Genomic DNA, 18,851 nt, shown 5'->3' with positions numbered 1-18,851 from the left:
ACTTGCTCAATTGTACTTGTGGACTCTTAAGCCGCTTGGAGGGGTGTCAAAATCTCGTTGTCATCTAGCCAATCCTTTAATCTGCCCAGGATCACCTTGCTAAAGACCTTTTGCAATAAGGCTTATTGGTCGATAGTTTGCAGGCAAGGTGCTTGAGCCCTTTTTAAAAATGGGGATTATTTCAGCCCCCGCCCAAGTGTGTGGAATTGGTACCCCCTTCAGAATCGCTGCAAACAACACTGCAAAATAAGCACTCCAAAGAGGTTTCTCACGCAGGAATAAGTCACCAGGGATTTTGTCTGGCCATGGGGCTTTATTGGGGACTATTCCACTGATTGCCGAGGTTATTTCTTCTACTTATATTCTTGGATGCCTCTTCTTGTGCATAGATGATGCAGATTTCCCCAAGGCCCAACTGTCTCCCCATGCTCTCTTGCTGATCTCCCTTCTGGGTATACAAACTGGAATAGTGTGCCACCCAATCTCTTGTTGCAATGTTAGTTTCAATGGTGCTGTACCCATCCCTGCTACCTGTTACTACCAGGTTCCAGAATGAGTGTTGGTCATTCGGTTTGGCAGCATCTAGGACAGCCTCTCAATATTCCTTGCTCCCATTCCTTTTTGGACCTCAATAGCGCTAATTTATAACACCGTCTGGTGGCCTGAATCAATAGACTGTTGCTCTCTCATCGTAAGGATCAGAGCAGACTCAATTTCCAGACAACTTTAGTAAACCATTTTGGGTTTCTTCCTTTCCACTAAGTACCATGTTTTAACTGGAAAAAAGTTCCTCAGAAACGTGTACACCCGGCTGTGGTTCTCAGTTATGCCCCATATGACTGAGGGGCATTCTCCTCACAAATCAAAGATAACATGCCCTCCGTGACTGTAGCAACCATCCTACAGCGCTCACTAATAGACTCCTGAGAACCTTTTAATGTGTTCGATTTGACTCTACGGCTATTGCTAGTGACTGTCAGCCTTCTCTCAAGGGGCTCCTCCAAGGTGCTATGTTGTATACTAATGGGAAAGGTTAGCATCAGGGTCAGGGCATTGTGGTCACTGTCCGATCATGGTAGGACTGCTATATCCACCAAGAATGGCCAAAGCTTGACATCTAACATTATATAATCAATTTGGCTGGTCTGATTAACCCTATTAAACGTGTGGTTCCCTGTGTTATCAGAGACTGACCTGCCATTACAAGCTCAAATCCCCTTAGTGTGAGGGAATTGATTTGGACTGCTAAGGGTGATCATTTCTTGAAGGGGGACTTTTCAATTCCAGTTTGGACCAGATAAAGTCCTCATCTGCAATCAGGGCAAGACTTTCTACACTTAATGGTTTGTATTGACAGTTAAAATCACCCCCTATTATTTTCGTTCCTGGAGCTGGGAGTAAAGCTAAATGCTCATTCAGACAAACTTTAACAATGGATTTCATATTATCCCTGAAGGGTCAGCAGGATACATTATATATATATAAAATATCACATCCAAGTGAACAGCCAGGCCAAGGCATATGATGTCGGTGGAGTTCATTATAATCTCCTTCCACAGGCCTAATATGGTGGTTTCGACCCACAGTGTAAGGCCCACTGAAGGCCTGCCTGCCCCTATGGATGTGGCTGCCTTGTAAACATTTGCATATTCTGTTTGATACCGGGGGAGCAGGGACAAAGTCTCTGGGAAAAGAAAAACATCATATAGTTCAATAAAATCACACCACGGTAAGGGGATGGGCACAATAGGTTCTGAAGTCCCTTGTGTGGGTGGATAAGTAACTTTGGTTGCTTATGGATCACCCCTGTAGAAAGGGCACTGTAATTTCCTTTACGGGCATCGAGGCATACTCTGTAACATCTACTAGGCCCCTGGCCATGTCTCTTACACCATTAGAAGAAAGTCAATCATTATTGTCCAAAATAGATAACAATGTAAATCTGTTACTAGTTGGGACAGCATAATCTCCTGCAGTGTTGGGTTGTCGGCTCACTAACCTTCCTCTACCCAACTGACTAGGTGGAATCGGTCTGTAAAAGAACCCAAGCAGAACAATTCTGATTGGAGCATCCGACTCGCCCAGTCTACATCCAGTTTTAATCAACCAGTGCGCTACACCTGGATATATGTAGTTTATTATCACACAGTCCCTTTCAATGGTTTTCGAGGTGTGACCGATCCATCCAACTCTCCTTACTAATAGGAAATCGCCATACTCTGTAATGGCAAATTTGGTATTCCATGTTAGCCACTGGCAGACTCTGTTCTTCAGTTCCCAGTGTGTCTCCTGTTTATCCTGTGACAGTGATAGTACCCCATCCAAAACTGCCACGTAAGAGCAGCAATCTGGGGATAGGTCAAGTTTAGGCAGACGCCGACGCTGACGGAAGTGTCATGTTTTCCTGTGGAAACCACCTACCACCTCTACTAGCCTCTTCTTGGATCGGTTCCTCCCTGCCATTAGGGGCCCTGCAAATTGTAGATGGGCACTCAGGCAGTATGGCTGGCGTCAATGAATTTACAGATGAAACAGGTGGAACAACAGGCACCAGCGATGGCTGGACAATCTGATCCACTCGATTAGTGGTGGTATTGGTGGCATGTTTTCACTGTTCCCAGCATTAGGCCACACTTGCCAAATCGCTGCTTAAGAGCTGGGAGTGCCGGCAGAGGCACAATTTTGGATGACAGGTCCCTCAATGCCCCTTCCATGTCATGCAGCCTATCCAGTAGAGGGGCAATAGCAGATCGCACTACAGATTTTACTTGATCTAGTTCTCCATCCCAGCCCGGTATTGTTTCTCCTTCTTTCCTGCTATAAATAGAAGCTGGTGCTGACTCAACCTGCATAGAGCTTGGAGCTGTTAGGTTGCTGGCACGAGTAAATGGATGGGCAGTGGTCCTCTGCTTTTTGGAGTGGCCAGTTATTGGGCCTGGTCTTGCTTTCCTCTTTCTTCTGACCACTACCTGACTATGTGATTTCATTACGTAGTCCTCCAGGGTTGGGGACCCTTTAGTCATCTCTGGTTTGCCCGCGTTAATAGCCCCCGGACCCTCCAAGTGCTGCGCACTTTCCTTGACCAGTGGGGATACAGACATAGATGACAATAGACAGTCTGTGCGATCCCCTGTGGGGGCACCGCCAGTACTTTGCAGGGGAAGACTCCTAGACCAAGGGATAATCTCCTCTCTTCCAAATCGATATCCTTGGCCATAACGCTCACTGCCCGTGCCAGAAAAGAGTCCAGGGTGGTGCCACTTTGTGGGTTATTAGTGTACAATCCCTTCCACTGGCCTCTTTTTTCTTACTCATGTCTTGGGCCAGGTGGTGCACAGACTCCACTGGAGCGAGCAGGCTTCCATTTTTCCTGTGTCGTCTCAACACTGCACCCTACCAGCTCAATGAGTAGGTGGAACCACTGGCTTACTCTCCAATATTTTATCTAACACAAAGGTACACTGAGGCGGTAGTCCTGCCCAGTCCGGTTAAGCCGAAGCAATTTAGCGAAGGGGTGGGTCGCTTTTCAATAACAAGCATTTACAAAGCAATAGGTCTCGCAACTGCGAATTTTGGAGCTATTGGTATTGTAAATGGTGATACCTTTAAAAAAATTAAAAGCTATTGTTATTTACAATACCAAAAGCAACACCTATTACATTGCATAGCACGTACCCGTTAATGAACATATCTCGTAAGTAGGGCTGGTGTTGTTCAGGTGAGAGCTGCAGGGTACATAGTTTCAATGTAACAGGGTTAAATACCACCACTGGTGCCGAGTGTGGTGTAGGGTGACGATGTGCACAGAATTATGTAACTTGGTCGGGGAAGGTGATAGCCAAGGTAATGTACCATAACGTAACGCAGCTCAATAATCTATAAAGCTTTCGCCCACCCCGTGAGATCTCCTGGGCCTGTTTATTGTTAATCAACTCAATGGCTATACTTGTATCTACCTTGGGAGGATGAGAGGCTGAGTTGGCCCGCCAAGACTTGCACCCGAAGTGTGGACAAACATTCCTCTAGTAGAATCAATACTGCACTATGCCCCTTGAGACCGGGTTTACAGGTGAGGTGCAAGCCCCTTCATGTCTCTATATATAAACAGGATGTATACATGAAAATAAGTTAGACATAAGCTGCATATACATTTAACATTCTTCTATCCGTGCTATAAACTATAAATATACACACATACACCTACACATAGCTATAATGTTTATCTGCATGCATTTACAGACATCGACAAAAACCTGACTTAAAAAAAGTACCTAAATCCCAGGATACTAACTGTAAAAAAAAATTAAACAAAAGTACTTGGTCCATGGAGGGGTGAAACATAGAGAAAGTTAAACCACATGCGCTGACCAATCAGGAGCCAGCAAATAAGTGTGACAGTGAGTCCAACAACCGGTATGCAATGGGCAGGCTCCAAGCCCCATATATGTAAACAAAATTTCTCGCTAGCAACAGCACATGCACTGCCTCAGGTGAGACCTAAAAACAGTGGAGAAAATCTGATGCTTTACAGTTATGGAGGGACCCTAAAAATAGCTTGCACTAGCCTCCACACCAGAGCCTGCACTATCATTTCTACAAAGCACTGTAGCACAGCTGTAAACTTCTCAAGATTTTCTTGGAAACTGAACCACAACAAGCACACAGATAACTACCAACCGTACCAACCCAACATTTCTCCAAAATCTTTGACACCAGCAACAAACTAACACAAGCATGAATCAACACTTTAAAATCCTTAAAGACATTCAACGAATGTCATTTCCATACACCTGCAAACAAAAGGTTGGCCAACTTTTAAAGAGGTGACAAACTGGCTTCACAAAGACCCACCAACCAATGTTTTGCTTTTTGGAAAATAATCAATTAACTTCAAATTAAAGTTCAAACACGAGACCTGGCATAAAAGGGGCAGTATGTACAGAAGGTGCAGCAAGCTTGAATGGTAAATGGTAGACAGTGAAAATAAAGAGAAGTAGATACCATATATGAGTAGCAGAAACCACAATTGGGGTACAAGCCACAAATGACAAACAGCAGATACTACAAATTGAGAGGGAGTGCTGTGGTGGGCAATTGCAGTGAGCAAATACACGGAGCAGAACGCAGTAAAATCATAGGGACAAATCCTTAGGAGATCTGTACCAGCAAAACCTCTGTTCCCTCTCTCACCACAAAGCACTTCCTGGCACTCTAGCAGCGACATGCAAAGTTTTAAAAAAAAATCTTACTACTTTTTATAACTGATTAAACTCTGGGCTTCCTAAAAATGTATTACAGTTATGTCCCTATAATCGCTGCCCATCAAAATGATTCTTTGCATCTACGGGTTATTCCAGACCAAGGAACTGAAAACAAAAACCTCCAAGATACAATCTGCATAGAAAATAAATATACATGCATGGAAGCAAAATCGGGTAAAATTTGGTGACCATCATACATTAAGCAATGGTTACCATTCACAAATGCATTGATTATTTAGACATTTTGGCACCGGACATTTCTCCGGTGGGCCGGAGGGGTGGGGGAAAGTGTTGTGCCCCTGGGGGCTGGTTTTGCAGCAGTTCTGCAATATTGGCCACCTGTAACAAAAGCGGGAGCAGTGCTTCTTGCTAGCACCCCCCTACCAGGGCGGGTCGAGCAGCAATCTGCCAGGGCTGGATGCAGGTCCAAGGTCCCAGTCCGGCCCTGGCCAGAGTGATTGCGCAGGTTACAGAAGGACAAGAAGACCAATAAACAAATCTTGGACCTTGTGATTAATTGAAGTGTCAGAAAAATACCATTTGCATGATCAATTTGCTGTGCACGCTCACAATATTAGCCTCTATCGAGTAACATTCAAGGTCAGTCACATCAGGTTTTTTTAATGTTCTCTTTTGTGGTCCGACTTCCTCAAGCCATAAAGGCGAGGCCTGTCCCCAGAATGTCAATAACAGGGCCCTCTGACACCGCGCCATTAATGTCAAGATACAAAGCACAGTGGCGTCCAGCGCGTTTCCTCCTCAGTAGCCGCTTCAAGGATAAAAAAGCTGAGACCATGATAACATACCAGTAATAAGTATAACTGTTGTTGCTTTGAACATATCCTTTTGCGACAGGCATACGCAGATCCCAAAAGTCTGTCACACGGTTTGTCAATAACACGCCCATATAACACTTTGCCCTGCTCTTAATGAATCAACGCCTGAAAGCTAAGCCGCGCTCTGAGATCATACACAGGCCACATGCCGTGAGCACCGACTGAACGGATGAAGTGTTCAAGAAGATTTTTTTTTACTATATTGCATTAAATGTACAGATTGAAGACGAAACCAAGATTTTTTTCCTTTGAGAGGTCGAGGGCAGTGCACTCCTCCACGCTAATTAGAAACAGATGGCCCCCTAAACATAAGAGATTGAAGACGAAACCAAGATTTTTTTCCTTTGAGACGTCGGGGCAGTGCGTTCCTCCACGCTAATAGAAACAGATGGCCCCATAAAGATAAGAAATTGCTTCACGACAGCCGTGACCAAAAAGCATCCTTTTCAATGGGAAGCCAGCGTTTATCATAAACGCTGACGCAACCCAATGATCAGGATGGGCGGGGTTTCAAGTCCCCTTTTGAAATCTTCTCTCTCACAATATGTCTCGCCGAGTGGGCAGCGCATGCGCTGCAACGCTAGGTGAGAGCTAAAAATGACCAAGCTGACAGTGAATGCAGCAAGAGGTCAGAACATCATGGGTAACTCTTAATACACTTGTCAGTATAGAGGATACATGGGGATGAAGGAGCATTATATTTAAATGTAAAGGGACTTCTTCATGAAACAATTGCCATGAATGTGCACCTGCAGTTTTAGTGTTGTGTATGAAAAATCAAGTGACACCCTACTCACACAGAACTAGGGTACTTTACAGTTTAAATCCAGTGCATCCTGTCCCAAGTGATTGTGAAACCTAAGATTGTGACTCTTTATGACATAAAAGCAAGGTTTCATCAAAAATGTACAAAAGCAACCAATAAATCAATACATAATATGTGCTTGCAGCCTACTAATACAGTAGTAGTGGCTTAACTTAGTCGACGACGTTTCGACCCACTTAACAATGTGGGGTCTCATCAGGACCTGGCAATGAAGGGGCCCCTTGGGATGACTGTCAGATAATGTGGTGTGCACCTTGTGCGTGTAAAAAGGGTACTCACATAGGGCCCAGCCCAGCATCTTTAGTGGGGAGGGTACTGACAGTCAGGAAGGCTCAAGGTTGAAAGACTTAATAATTTCTAAAAGGAAGATAAGCTGTTGACAGGAATTTCCTTGGTAAAGGGCTGAACTCTAAATTAGCCTCAAAAGAAAATGACGACAATCCGTCTTTTGGTTTCCCAGTGCGGAGAGGATAATGGAATGAAAGGGGCTGCCAAAGCCAGCTGCAGTAATTAATCACGCTCGCCTCATGGAGAGAACTGCACCTGTCTGTCTCTCCTCGTGCAATCACAATCACTTGGGACACCATGCACTGGGTTTAAAATAATGTGATTACATTATATAAAACAATGTATTTTCATACAAAATTTGTGTTATATGCCTTTTCTCTTTCAGACATCTCTTTGTCTTCGATTATTGTGATTGAGCTATTATATATTAAGCATCATTTGTTGATTGTCCACAGGAACCGTTGTTGTCTGCTAAACTGCAGTTTTAGTATCTGCAAATGCATGGGCCAGAACACGAGCGAAGATGCTATACTCACAAATTAAGGTTGGCTGTTCTTTTACATTCGTGTGCACGGATAGTTTTCTTGAAACATATAGGCATATTGTTGGGCCTTCTAATGTCGAAGTTGCCTGTCCAGACTAGCCCACAAATAATAAATTCACCACGTGAGGAGGAGGGCGGCCCTTTGAGAGGTTGGGGCCTTGTGCTCAGAAGTACCTAAGAAGCACTCGCGCCCCCTACTCTCCACAAAACCCCCATCTCCCCAAAAAAAAAAAAAAATAGAAAGCTTGCTGAGGCTCATGCCTATGTCCTGGGGTGTTTTTTTCTCCCCTTGATGGACATACGCTAGTCATAGTCATAGCTTCAAAAGATGAGCTCATATTCAAACAAATGCAAGCACCGTGTAAGTTGGCAGGTCTGCCTGTCCCTGCACAATCATACAAGGGAGCCCTTTAATGTATATGGCCTTTTACATTAATACTCCTAAATGAAATGTAAAATGTAAGGCTCTACTTCACTGCTCATACAAATCTTGACTTGCCGACTATGGCACTGCAATGCAGACAAGGGCTATTTCTATATTTCTACATTTTGCAGAAGACTTGCATAAGTTCATAGAGACCACAAAGTAATGAAGTGCACCATGCACAGATTTCAGGGCATGTATTTGTCCATAAATGGAAATCTATGCTCCTCACACCCCTTGGCACACCCATTGTACCAGGCGCGGATGCATAAGTAGAATGCAATATGTGTGCACTTCAATTTCAAATTCCTTATGAGACTTTGTGCATGTGTATAAAACAAATGTTCCTGATGTGCATCAGGTTAGGCCACCAAAAACCTTACATGAAGTGGGCTCATGAGCATATGTATTTGCTTATTTACTATTCCAAATCTTGTTCAAATAAATGATTTTTGTAATAGAATTTTTCGCACTCCAAATCATGTCAGTGTATAAATTGAAATATTCACATAAATGTAGCATCTGTTTCATATGGGACCAAGTAGACAATGGAGTGTTACTCCTCAGGGGAAGCAGAGGCTATAACCTTCAATGATGTAGCGGATCTGTGGTCCACCCTCCCTGCTCTAAATCTAATCATGGTCTCTCCTCTACTTTGTCCACAATACCGTTTAGCGTTAAGGTGTGTCTTTGCCACTTCTATTTTATCAGCCTTTATTAGCACACATTAGAAAACACAGAAAAATAACTTACCAGAATAAGGCCACCAAATGTCACCATTGTAGGCACAATATTAATTAATGTATTCATAATCACTCGAAATCTGAAATAAAGGGGGAATAATGAGTGCAGTTTCTACTTACAAAAGACCTTAAGCCACTGGATCATCGTGGCAGGTAGATTAAAATTAGAGATGAATTACACTCTGAGAAAATGGGGAGCAGTTTTGTACATTAGTATCTTAAAGATTCGATGCCAACATGTTGAGTTTTTCACCCCTGGCCCATGAGTTTGTTAGCACCATCATTCAACTAAAATACCGAATTCATGCTTCATAATAACAGACACATATCTTATACGCAGGGAAGGTTTTTTTGTAGGCATAATACAAGTAATTTAGCTGAAAATGATGTGCATTATTTAGCATATGCGTGGGCAGTCACTTACGTAAACATTGTATGTAAGGTGTACCTTTGCATCAAAAAGTAACAAAATACATCTATTCAATGTATTTTTCATACAGTTTACAAAGTCAGACTCTGTATGTTGCAGGCAAAGCACAAGCAGTGGTGACACACAACTGGTTTCCCAGCTCCCAACAAACATATTCTGCTTAAACTAGTGTCCCTCAAGTGAACATTGCACAAAAACACAAGTTACTTATCCTGGGTAATCCGCATTCTGGTGCATACTCTAAATAATCGTATATTCCTCACCTTTAGAATATCCCAGGTACTAGACTGGATCTGGAGAATTCTCCAAGTAACGACTCCTGCTTGCCTCGAAAGTGACAGAGCAAAGCCGCATATGGATGCCATTCCTGCATGCGGACATCAGTTTCCTCATTTACTTCCCTTCCACTGCTCAGAGCGGCTAAATCTAAACAAATTGTCGATGACTGCATGATGATATGTAACCTGGGACCTTGTATGATACTCATTCCACGGAATGGGGAGGGGGTGAGAAATCCATGGTTACAGTTAGTATCCACCAGAAAAAGTGTTACTGAAGGGCAGATAATATGTCTAATCGCAGATTACTCCCCTTTAGAATAGATACCAAAAAATGGAGGGTCAGAGAAGTGGACTCACACCAAAAAGTCTTGCAGGACCGATTGGACAAAAGGGCCCTCACTCCAGACCTGGCTCTCAAGGCGGTAGTACTTTTTAGAAGTATCAACTGACCCCGATGTCACAACTTCGCAAATGTCCAAGACAGGCACTCCCCTTCCCAGGGTTGTTGTTGTAGCCTCGACACTGGTCGTTGTTGCAGCCTTGACCCTGGTAGAATGGATCCACAGGCCTTCAGTGGGTTCTTTTCTGGCCAATGAGTTGCACACCTTCATGCACAAGATGACCCCTCTCAACAACGTGCTCTTATGCACCACTTTACTGTTTCTGCTTCCAACAAAACACACAAAAAGTTGGTGGTCTATGTGTTGGCCCTTCGTGCAATCAATGTAAGAGCTCATGTCTCTTTTAGGGTCAAGACGATGAAGCCTTTCTTCCACTTCAGAGGTGAGTGGCAAAGTGAATAAGACTGATACAGTGATCAATTGTGAAATGAAATGCCAACTCAGAAAACCACTGTTGAGTCCATGGAGAGCTTGAGTCCTCCGGACCAATTTGTTTGGGATCAAGTGGTGTAGAGAACTTCTCCAAGAGAATCTGGTGCTCAGAAGTGTGCAAAAGTTTTTGCAATAAAATACGGTTTTCATTGTTAGAAGCTATAAGTAGCAACAATGCATAGGCTCAAATGGTATGCCCATGAAGGACACTAGTACTAAACTGAGTCCCGATATGGCAAGACAAATAGTTTGGGAGAAAACATGTTAGTTAGGCCTTTCATGATACATCCCAACTGGTGATTTGAAAAGAGAAGGTTGATGTGGCAAACAGAAAAGGCCCGAAATGGCAATATGTAACCTTTGTCTGTTCCACCTCTAGGATCTTGCTGGGCCAGTGACAACACAAACAACAGCACACCAGAAAGCTCTGTCTGCATAGTATCAAAATGCTGGATTATCCACCAAGCTGCAAACTTTTTCCAACAACCTGCATACATGCCTTACCTTAAAGGACGTCTAGCTACAAAGATGATATCCACTACCTGGGTTTGCAGTTCAAAAGACCTCAGCTGTCACCGTTCAATCTCCTTGCGTGAAGGTGTAGGTTGAAGAGATTCAGCTGCATAACTCTCCCCTGTTGCTGTGATGGGAAGCCCTTCTGCAGAGGTAGGAAGATCAGAGGTCAAACACACTCTGGGTACCACACTCTCCTGGGCCAGTCCAGGGCTATTAGAATGAATTGGGCACGCTCTGCCTAACTTTACTCTGAACTAGAGGAGTGAGAGGGAATATTGGGAACATGTACAGGAGGGCTGTTATCCATCACAGCCAGAATGCATCTCCCAGTAATTTTCCTGACAGAAACTCCAGTGTGCAGTAGGGTTGATACTTTGTGAATAAATCTAGCCGTCAACCTCGGGATGAAGACTACTACTTGTGATCTATCAGCCGACTCGTGCTCAGCTCGTTTAGATGTTCATGGGCCCTACCAGGTGGTTGTTCACCATTAAAATCTGCTGCTAATCTAGCCACCTCAAGAGGCCCCGGTCCTTCCTTGGCAAGAGGAAGTAGCAGGAGTGCCTTTTCTTGCCTCTCTCTGAACATGGCATTCATTCATTGGCACACTTCATCAGTAGGAGGTTGACTTCCTACATTAAAATTAAGGCTTGGTCTGCAGAAGTCTCTCCTGGTGCAGAGGATATTAGGAGGGGACGAAATAAAAGGAAGGGCATAGCTCGTTTGAACAATTTGTAAAACCCATCAGTCTGACAGATGGATTTCTATCCTGGAAGGAAATTTTGGATTCTGCCCCCTAATGTCGGACTGTGGTTCTAAGGGGGTGAATTAAAGTGACTTTGAGGCTGTTGCAGCAGGGGAGGAGGAAGTAGAAGATTGCTACACCTGCTGTGTCAATGGTTTCACTCACCACCGCGTCCTTTGATGTGAAATGTATGGTTTGATTGCTGCACCCACAGAGAAGGTTGCTGTTGCATTATAGCAAACATTCTATATTGTTTGCGGACTTGTCAGCCTAGTGGCAATAATCCCAGAGATCACACTTTTGCACAAACCACTCTAGCGCCCAATCAGCCTTCTCCATGAAGAGTCCAGAGCCATCAAACAGCATGTCCATGAAGAATACAGTTGCTCAGATCCAAGTATGCCATTTGAGCACTACCCTGGTGCCCATGAATCAATGCGGGTTTGCAGTACATATTTTGCAACATCCTGTCCATCCTGAATCATTAGGGAACGTGACGCTCTGAGATCCTCTGGGATGCCCTGAGATCCTCTGAAACGGCTGCCACAATCTATCTAGTGGCTATATCCCACATTGTATGTGTATTCCTTCCCACAGGACATGTGGCATTCAAGGTGCACAGGGCCTTTTTGGCTAGGGAAAAATCTGCTTTCCAAAAGCATCAATATGCTTGCATGCTTTGTCTGTGGATAAGAAAGAAAAACATTGAGGTTTACTTTGTCATTGACACCTGAACTACAATGCATTAATTTATAGCGTGTCTCGGTAGAAAATCAGGGCCACCAGAGTCCAGTTTGTGTCAGCTGACCACAGGACGACTAACTGGAGAGGCGGAGCATGGTATTGACCGGAAGGCCATGAAGGTCTCTGTGAGTGCCCCAATAAATGCTAACAGAGGCTCCAAGGAAGCTGGTCTTGGCTGGAGTTTTTCAGTTAGTAAATTGGAATTAGTAGGCAGCTGCAAATTTAACACCACCACTGCTTTGAGCACTACCACTCCGAAGCGTGCTTTTTGGTGGACCACATGGTGAGTCTACTTCAGCATCTGAGATGGTGTCTAACCCACTGGCAATCTGTAGGAGCCGTCAGAAGGGCGAAAAAGTTGGGAGCGAAACTCAGGATCTGCATCAAATTGCACAGAATGAAAGAAACTGGCATCAACGCGCAGGGGTGGTGCCTATATTAATTTATGTTCATCCCAGATGAGTTACTTCCAAGCCAGTGCCACCTATTGGCGCATGATAGTCACTTGTGTGAGAATTATCCAGATACAATCTGCGTTTAGGAATATCCAACATAAAACGTAGGCAAAATAAAAATTGATTCATAATCCCATGAACTACGTAAAACCCAATAAAGAGGTTTGCAAAGGACTTCTGTCACATTAAAAAAAAGTTGCCCTGCCCTACTAACATGTATCTTAAGGCAGCACTCGACATACTGCTTTTTATTTTTTTTTATTTTTTTTATTTTTCAATGGCAGAGGCAGAACAAGTACAAGGATGGAACAAGGTACAATAATAAGGCAATAACACTCAATGACAAAAATTTAAAACATATAACTCAAAATGCTCTCTCTTTCCAGATGTGATCATGGTTAAATTAAATCCAATTATCAATAGGAAGCCATAACTTCCTGGCAAATGTCTTCTTTCTCCGTCCTTTCAATTTGTAAACTGCATTGTCCATTCGATAAATATCTAACAGCTTTCCTAACCATTGTTCAAATGATGGTGGATCAGCATCTAGCCATCTTGAAGTAATGCAGAAGCGGTAAATAGACATTCCAATGAAAAGAAAATGTTCTCGATCAACAGATAAACTCTCGGTTGGAAGATATACACCAAAGATAGTAACAGAAGGGCATAATTTGATATTAACATTGAGCAAATTGGTCAGAAATTTTTCTATCTTATTTTTATATACAGTAAGTTTGGGACAGCTGAAGAACATATGGCATGAGTCTGCTGCTAAAATTCCACACCGGCTACAATTGATACCTTTCGTAGCTTTCCATTTAACAAGTTTAGCAGGTGTATAATAAAGATCTAAAGAGGCCATATAGTGTTGACTTTTAAGAGAGCTGTTGATTAGTACTGTATTACTGATCTCGAATGCCCTTGCCAGATCAATCCCTACTATAGACAGTTTCCTCTCCCACTTCTGGACTTGTTGATCGAGGTCATCATGCAGCCTATTAATCATTAACTGATAGACTGTGCCGATACGGCCATCCTTCCTACCGCTCTCCAAGACATCATTAGACTCCATTACATCACTATATAGAAGGTTTTTTTTTTCCAAAAAACTACGGATTTGTAGATATTTGAAAAAATCATTTATAGAAAGACCAAATGTGTCTTGAAGTTCGGAAAAGGACATTAGGGTCCCATCTAAGTACAATTGCCCAATTGAGTGGATCGGTCCCAGACGAGATCGATGAATAGGGATACTTTGAGAAATCCCTGATATTGGAATATTACAACATATAGGTGTATAGAAATTATATTTAGGAATAATCCGTAATGCTTTATTCATTTGTCTCCAAGCCAAGAAAGCGGAGAGAAAGATCTTAAATTTCGTTTTTTTGTAATAGCTCGGCTCCATAAATATCAGTAGCGATTGGCGCACATGGTCACCCATAAGCATTTCAAAAATAGAAGGTGCCTTAAAGGTTTCATTAGCATGATCATGAAATAGTAAAACTTTGATAGTTTTGAGAGTAATAGCCCAATAGTATATCCTGAAATTCGGAAATCCCAACCCAGCACGCCCTTGCGAAAGGGTGCACCACTTAAGAGATCTTCTTGATCGACGGTACCCCCATAAAAATCTGGACAACATCCTATCTATTTTATTAAAAAGAGACATAGAAAAAAATAAAGGAATAGTACGAAAGAAATAGAGGAATTTTGGGAAAATTAACATCTTAATGACATTGGTCCGTCCAAATAAAGATAAATGTAAATTAGTTATCCTTTCTAAAGTCCTATTAGTAGATAAAAGTAAAGGGTCCAAGTTTAATCCGACAATGTCGTCTATTTTGGGAGATAAAGTTACACCAAGGTATGTAGCAGTAGAATTAATTGGAAGATCAGTGGGTGTACCTGTTTTAGAATGTATGATTTGAGTTTTTGAAACATTCAGTTTATAACCAGAAAATTTACCAAATTCGCTAGCAACTTCAATTATTTTGGGTAAAGCAGTGGAAGAGTCGGGGGTTACAATAGCCACATCGTCTGCGTATGCTAAGACTTTGTGATCTACTTCATGGAGTCGGACCGATGGAATGCCAGGTTCTACAATTAATCTGTTCAAATAAGGTTCTAAATAAAGTGCAAATAAAAGTGGAGAACAGGGGCAACCTTGTCTGGTCCCCCTAGTGATAGAAAATGGTCTAGAAGTATCCGTACCTAGTCTTATTACTCCTTTTGCATTAAAATAAAGTGACTGTACAGCTTTAATAAATTGTGATGGGAAACCTTTCCATTCTAACACCGACCAAAGGAACCCCCAGTCTACTCTATCAAACGCTTTTTCAGCATCAAGTAAGATCACCCCGACTGGGGATTCCTTTGCTTGGGCCCAATCCAACAGTGCAATGACACGTTTGACATGATCTGTGGTATCCCTATGTTTAATAAACCCGTGTTGAATATGAGAAACCAGACCGGCCATGACGTCATTTAATCTATTGGCAAGAATTTTAGAATATATCTTGCTATCTGCCGTGATAAGGGAAATGGGACGATACGAGCCAAGTTCCTTTGGATCCTTGTTCTTTTTTACAAAAACAACTATAATGGCAGTCGACCAAGAATCAGGAGGTTTATCTTGAAATGCTACGTTGAAAATTTTTAATAATTCTGTCTTCAACAGATGTCTAAACGTCCGGTAAAATTCGAGGGGGATCTGATCGGACCCCATGGCTTTGCCAGCAGCTAGACTCAGAATAGCCTCTTCAATCTCTTCCCAACTTATTGGCCTAGCAAAGAGATCGATATCATCTGTACACAATGACAGTTGATTAGAGTTTTGAAGATAATTTATAGGATTGAGAGTCTTATCAACTTCGTTGTTATAATCGTTATACAGCATCTTGTAAAAGCCATGAAATGCGTCTAGTATTCCTTCCTTATTTTCTTGAAGCACCCCATTAATGTCTTTGACACATTGTATTTCATTAAAAGAAGATTTTTGGCGTAGACGCTGTGCTAAGATTTTCCCCGTACGTTCGCTAAGTTCATAACGTTCAGTTTTATATTGTTTAAATTTTACAGCTACTTCTTCGGCAATATGTATACGGAGTCCTGAACGTTCAATAGTTAGTCGAGTTTGTGCATCCTCTATACTAACATTGTTTTTACAAGCGGTGGATAATTCGAGCTCAGCCAGCCTAACCTTGTTTAGCCTATCCTTGACGTCTTTTTGATTTTTTTGCCTCCTGTAATTTGCAAAACTAATAGTCTCCCCCCGTACAACGGATTTAAAAGAATCCCAGACTACCTGTGGGGAGGCAGAATCATTGTTTATAGAAAAATAATCTTTAATAATTGTAACCATAAACTGGAGGTACTCTTCGTCTAATAATAGACTCCTCTGGAATGACCAGGATCTGTTTGGGCTTTGACAATCAGTAGGGAATTGAATCTCTGCAATTATGGGGTTGTGATCTGAAATGACCTGTGGTAATATTTCAATACGGATTTTCTCCAGAAAAACTGAAGATACAAAAAAATAATCTAAACGGACAAATTTTCGATGGGGAATAGAGAAGAAAGTATAACCAGGGTCATTATAATAAAGCTTATTCCAAACATCGGTTAGCCCGTTACTTAATACCAGATCTCTAAGAGCTTTATAGGCTTGAATCTTGCGACCCATATATCTCTTTCCTAATTTGATGTTCCAATCGGCTGGTATATGGATATTGAGGTCCCCACACACTATTATCGGTTGTGTCCAAGTGGATAACTCTGTATTGATAGAGTTAAATAATTCAGCGTCATCCAGATTGGGGCCGTACAGACAACAAAGAGTAAATCTACAGCTACCAATTTTTAGTTCCGCAAGCCCCCATCTCCCCCATTTATCAGAAGATGTTTTTACGCACTTCCCTACTCCCTTTCGCATACAAATAGCAACGCCTCTCTTGATACCCATTTGTTTGGATGTAATCAAAACTTCTAAACCCAAATTATTCAAGAGAGAGCGTTTATCCCATGAAATGTGAGTTTCCTGAACACATAACAAGTCAATATTCAGAGTTTGAAGCATTGTACGAAACATGGCAATCTTCTTTAAATCATTGAGACCATTAATGTTAATAGTACATATTTTCAACCTTTTATACATTTCAAAAACAGTGTAAAAAAACGATTGTTGACCATCATCACAAACATTGTAAAAAAACGATTATTGACCATCATCACAAACATTTGCACTTCTGTACTATAATTTAAATGCCTTATAGCCATCCCTGCATTGAACACCTCTGCCTTACACCCCCACCACCACCCGCTGCCCATACCCACCCCCACCCTTGTCCCCGAGACCCCTCCCCCCACCCTCCCCACTATAGGAGGCACAGGAACTATCAGTTCCTGGAACATATGGATGCCGTGTCCCTAACCCCTAGCGTCTTTGCCAAAAGAGAAAAAAAGCAAAAAAAGAAAAGTAAGAGAAGAGGAGAATTCAAAATTCAAACGAAGAATAAAAGAAGTATAAAAAAGTTTAGAAAAGAAAAAGCATAGTAGTCCTGCATTAAAATAATAATTATTGATCAATATAATTCCTAGACATGAATTCTGAAATTTTCATACTACGCGTCTGAGTTCATCAAGATCATTCAGAGAGAGTCCAAATACTCCTTGGCTTTAATTGTAGAAATGAAATATTTTGTTTGACCTTTGAATATAGTTTTAAGTTTTGCAGGGCCTTGAAGAAATACTGCTACTTCCTTCTTCTGAAAGGCAGGAATTAATTGCTTCAGGTGCCAACGTTGAGCCACAGTAGCTTGGCAATAGTCTGGTCGCACGAAAAACTGAACGCCGAGACCATCCGCTTTCTTATCTGGTCTTGCATTAGCATAGATGGCTTCACGGGCAAGAAAGTTATTGAATGACACCAAGAGGGCCCTGGGATAGCTTTCTTGGCCTTGTCGCGGTTTCCTTGCGGTAAAAGGGAATCTATGTGCTCGTTGTATTTCCCGAGCCCAGTCCCAATCAGTGATTTCTGGAAAAGCATCGCTTAATAGATTGATAATGAACTGCCTCGGGTCACCTCCTTCTTTATTTTCAGGGATTCCCAAAAATCGCAAGTTACTTCTGCGGGCCTGGTTTTCCAAACTGGCTAACTTGTCAGATAAATCATTTTTTTGTGATTTAAAGTCTCCCACTTCTTGTCTTTGGGCCATACATTCCTCTTCCAGCACGGATATCCTGGCCTCTGCTTCAGTGACCCTGTCAGCAGTCTCTGAACATAATTTAATTGCACGGCGTACTGCATTTTTAACTTTGGCACATGTCATTTGCGTGCGTTGATTCTCGGCCTTACTTTCTGCCCTGTGAGTCATCATGGTGTCAAATATTGTTTTCAGTGTGATCTCTTCATTATTGTCTGGTGGCAGAATTGGGTCAGGTGAACCATTATGGTTAGGCCCAAGAGTATCATCAGCAGCAGAAACAGTAGATACTAAATTGGGAGATAGAGAATTCACGTCGTTTAGTGGCCTGAAAATAGTCTCTTTACTCGCTGCACGAAAGGATCTTTTCTTCTTCAGCCTCTTTTTAATGGTGGTAGCTGCATTAGTATTATCAGGACTGAAGCTACTCTCTCCGGCGGAAGATAGACTCTCACAACTAAGGTCTGCCCAATCTTTGTTTACACCAGTCGCTTCATCAGATGAAAGATCTGAAAGAGAGTAAAAGTTTTCAGGAAGTTCCTGATTGTATTGCTGCGTGGTAGTTTCTTTTTCAGATCGTGGATCACTAGATAAGTCGTTTGATACCAGAGATAATGATGGAAGTGAGCATGATCGATTAGTACTGGCTCCGCCGGGGACTACAATTCCCATAATGCCCTTCCTCAGAGAGTCAGTCGGTATCGGAGCTGTTATCGAGGTT

At 42.3% G+C, this 18,851-nt stretch overlaps 1 protein-coding gene across 1 annotated transcript in view; it reads right to left on the bottom strand.

The window, feature by feature from the left end:
- LOC144761652 (two pore calcium channel protein 1-like) overlaps positions 1 to 18,851 on the bottom strand; it is a 603,295-nt gene that overhangs the window by 89,583 nt on the left and 494,861 nt on the right. Inside the window, exon 14 of the mRNA XM_078646942.1 lies at positions 8,933 to 9,002. Within this exon, the coding sequence (XP_078503068.1) occupies positions 8,933 to 9,002 (70 nt within the window). The remainder of the gene's footprint in view (positions 1 to 8,932; positions 9,003 to 18,851) is intronic.

The sequence above is a fragment of the Lissotriton helveticus genome, chromosome 6 (assembly GCF_964261635.1).
Source record: "Lissotriton helveticus chromosome 6, aLisHel1.1, whole genome shotgun sequence".
Taxonomy (NCBI): domain Eukaryota; kingdom Metazoa; phylum Chordata; class Amphibia; order Caudata; family Salamandridae; genus Lissotriton; species Lissotriton helveticus.
The sequence above is the reverse complement of the archived record's forward strand: the minus strand, read 5'-3'. Positions and strand labels throughout refer to the sequence as shown.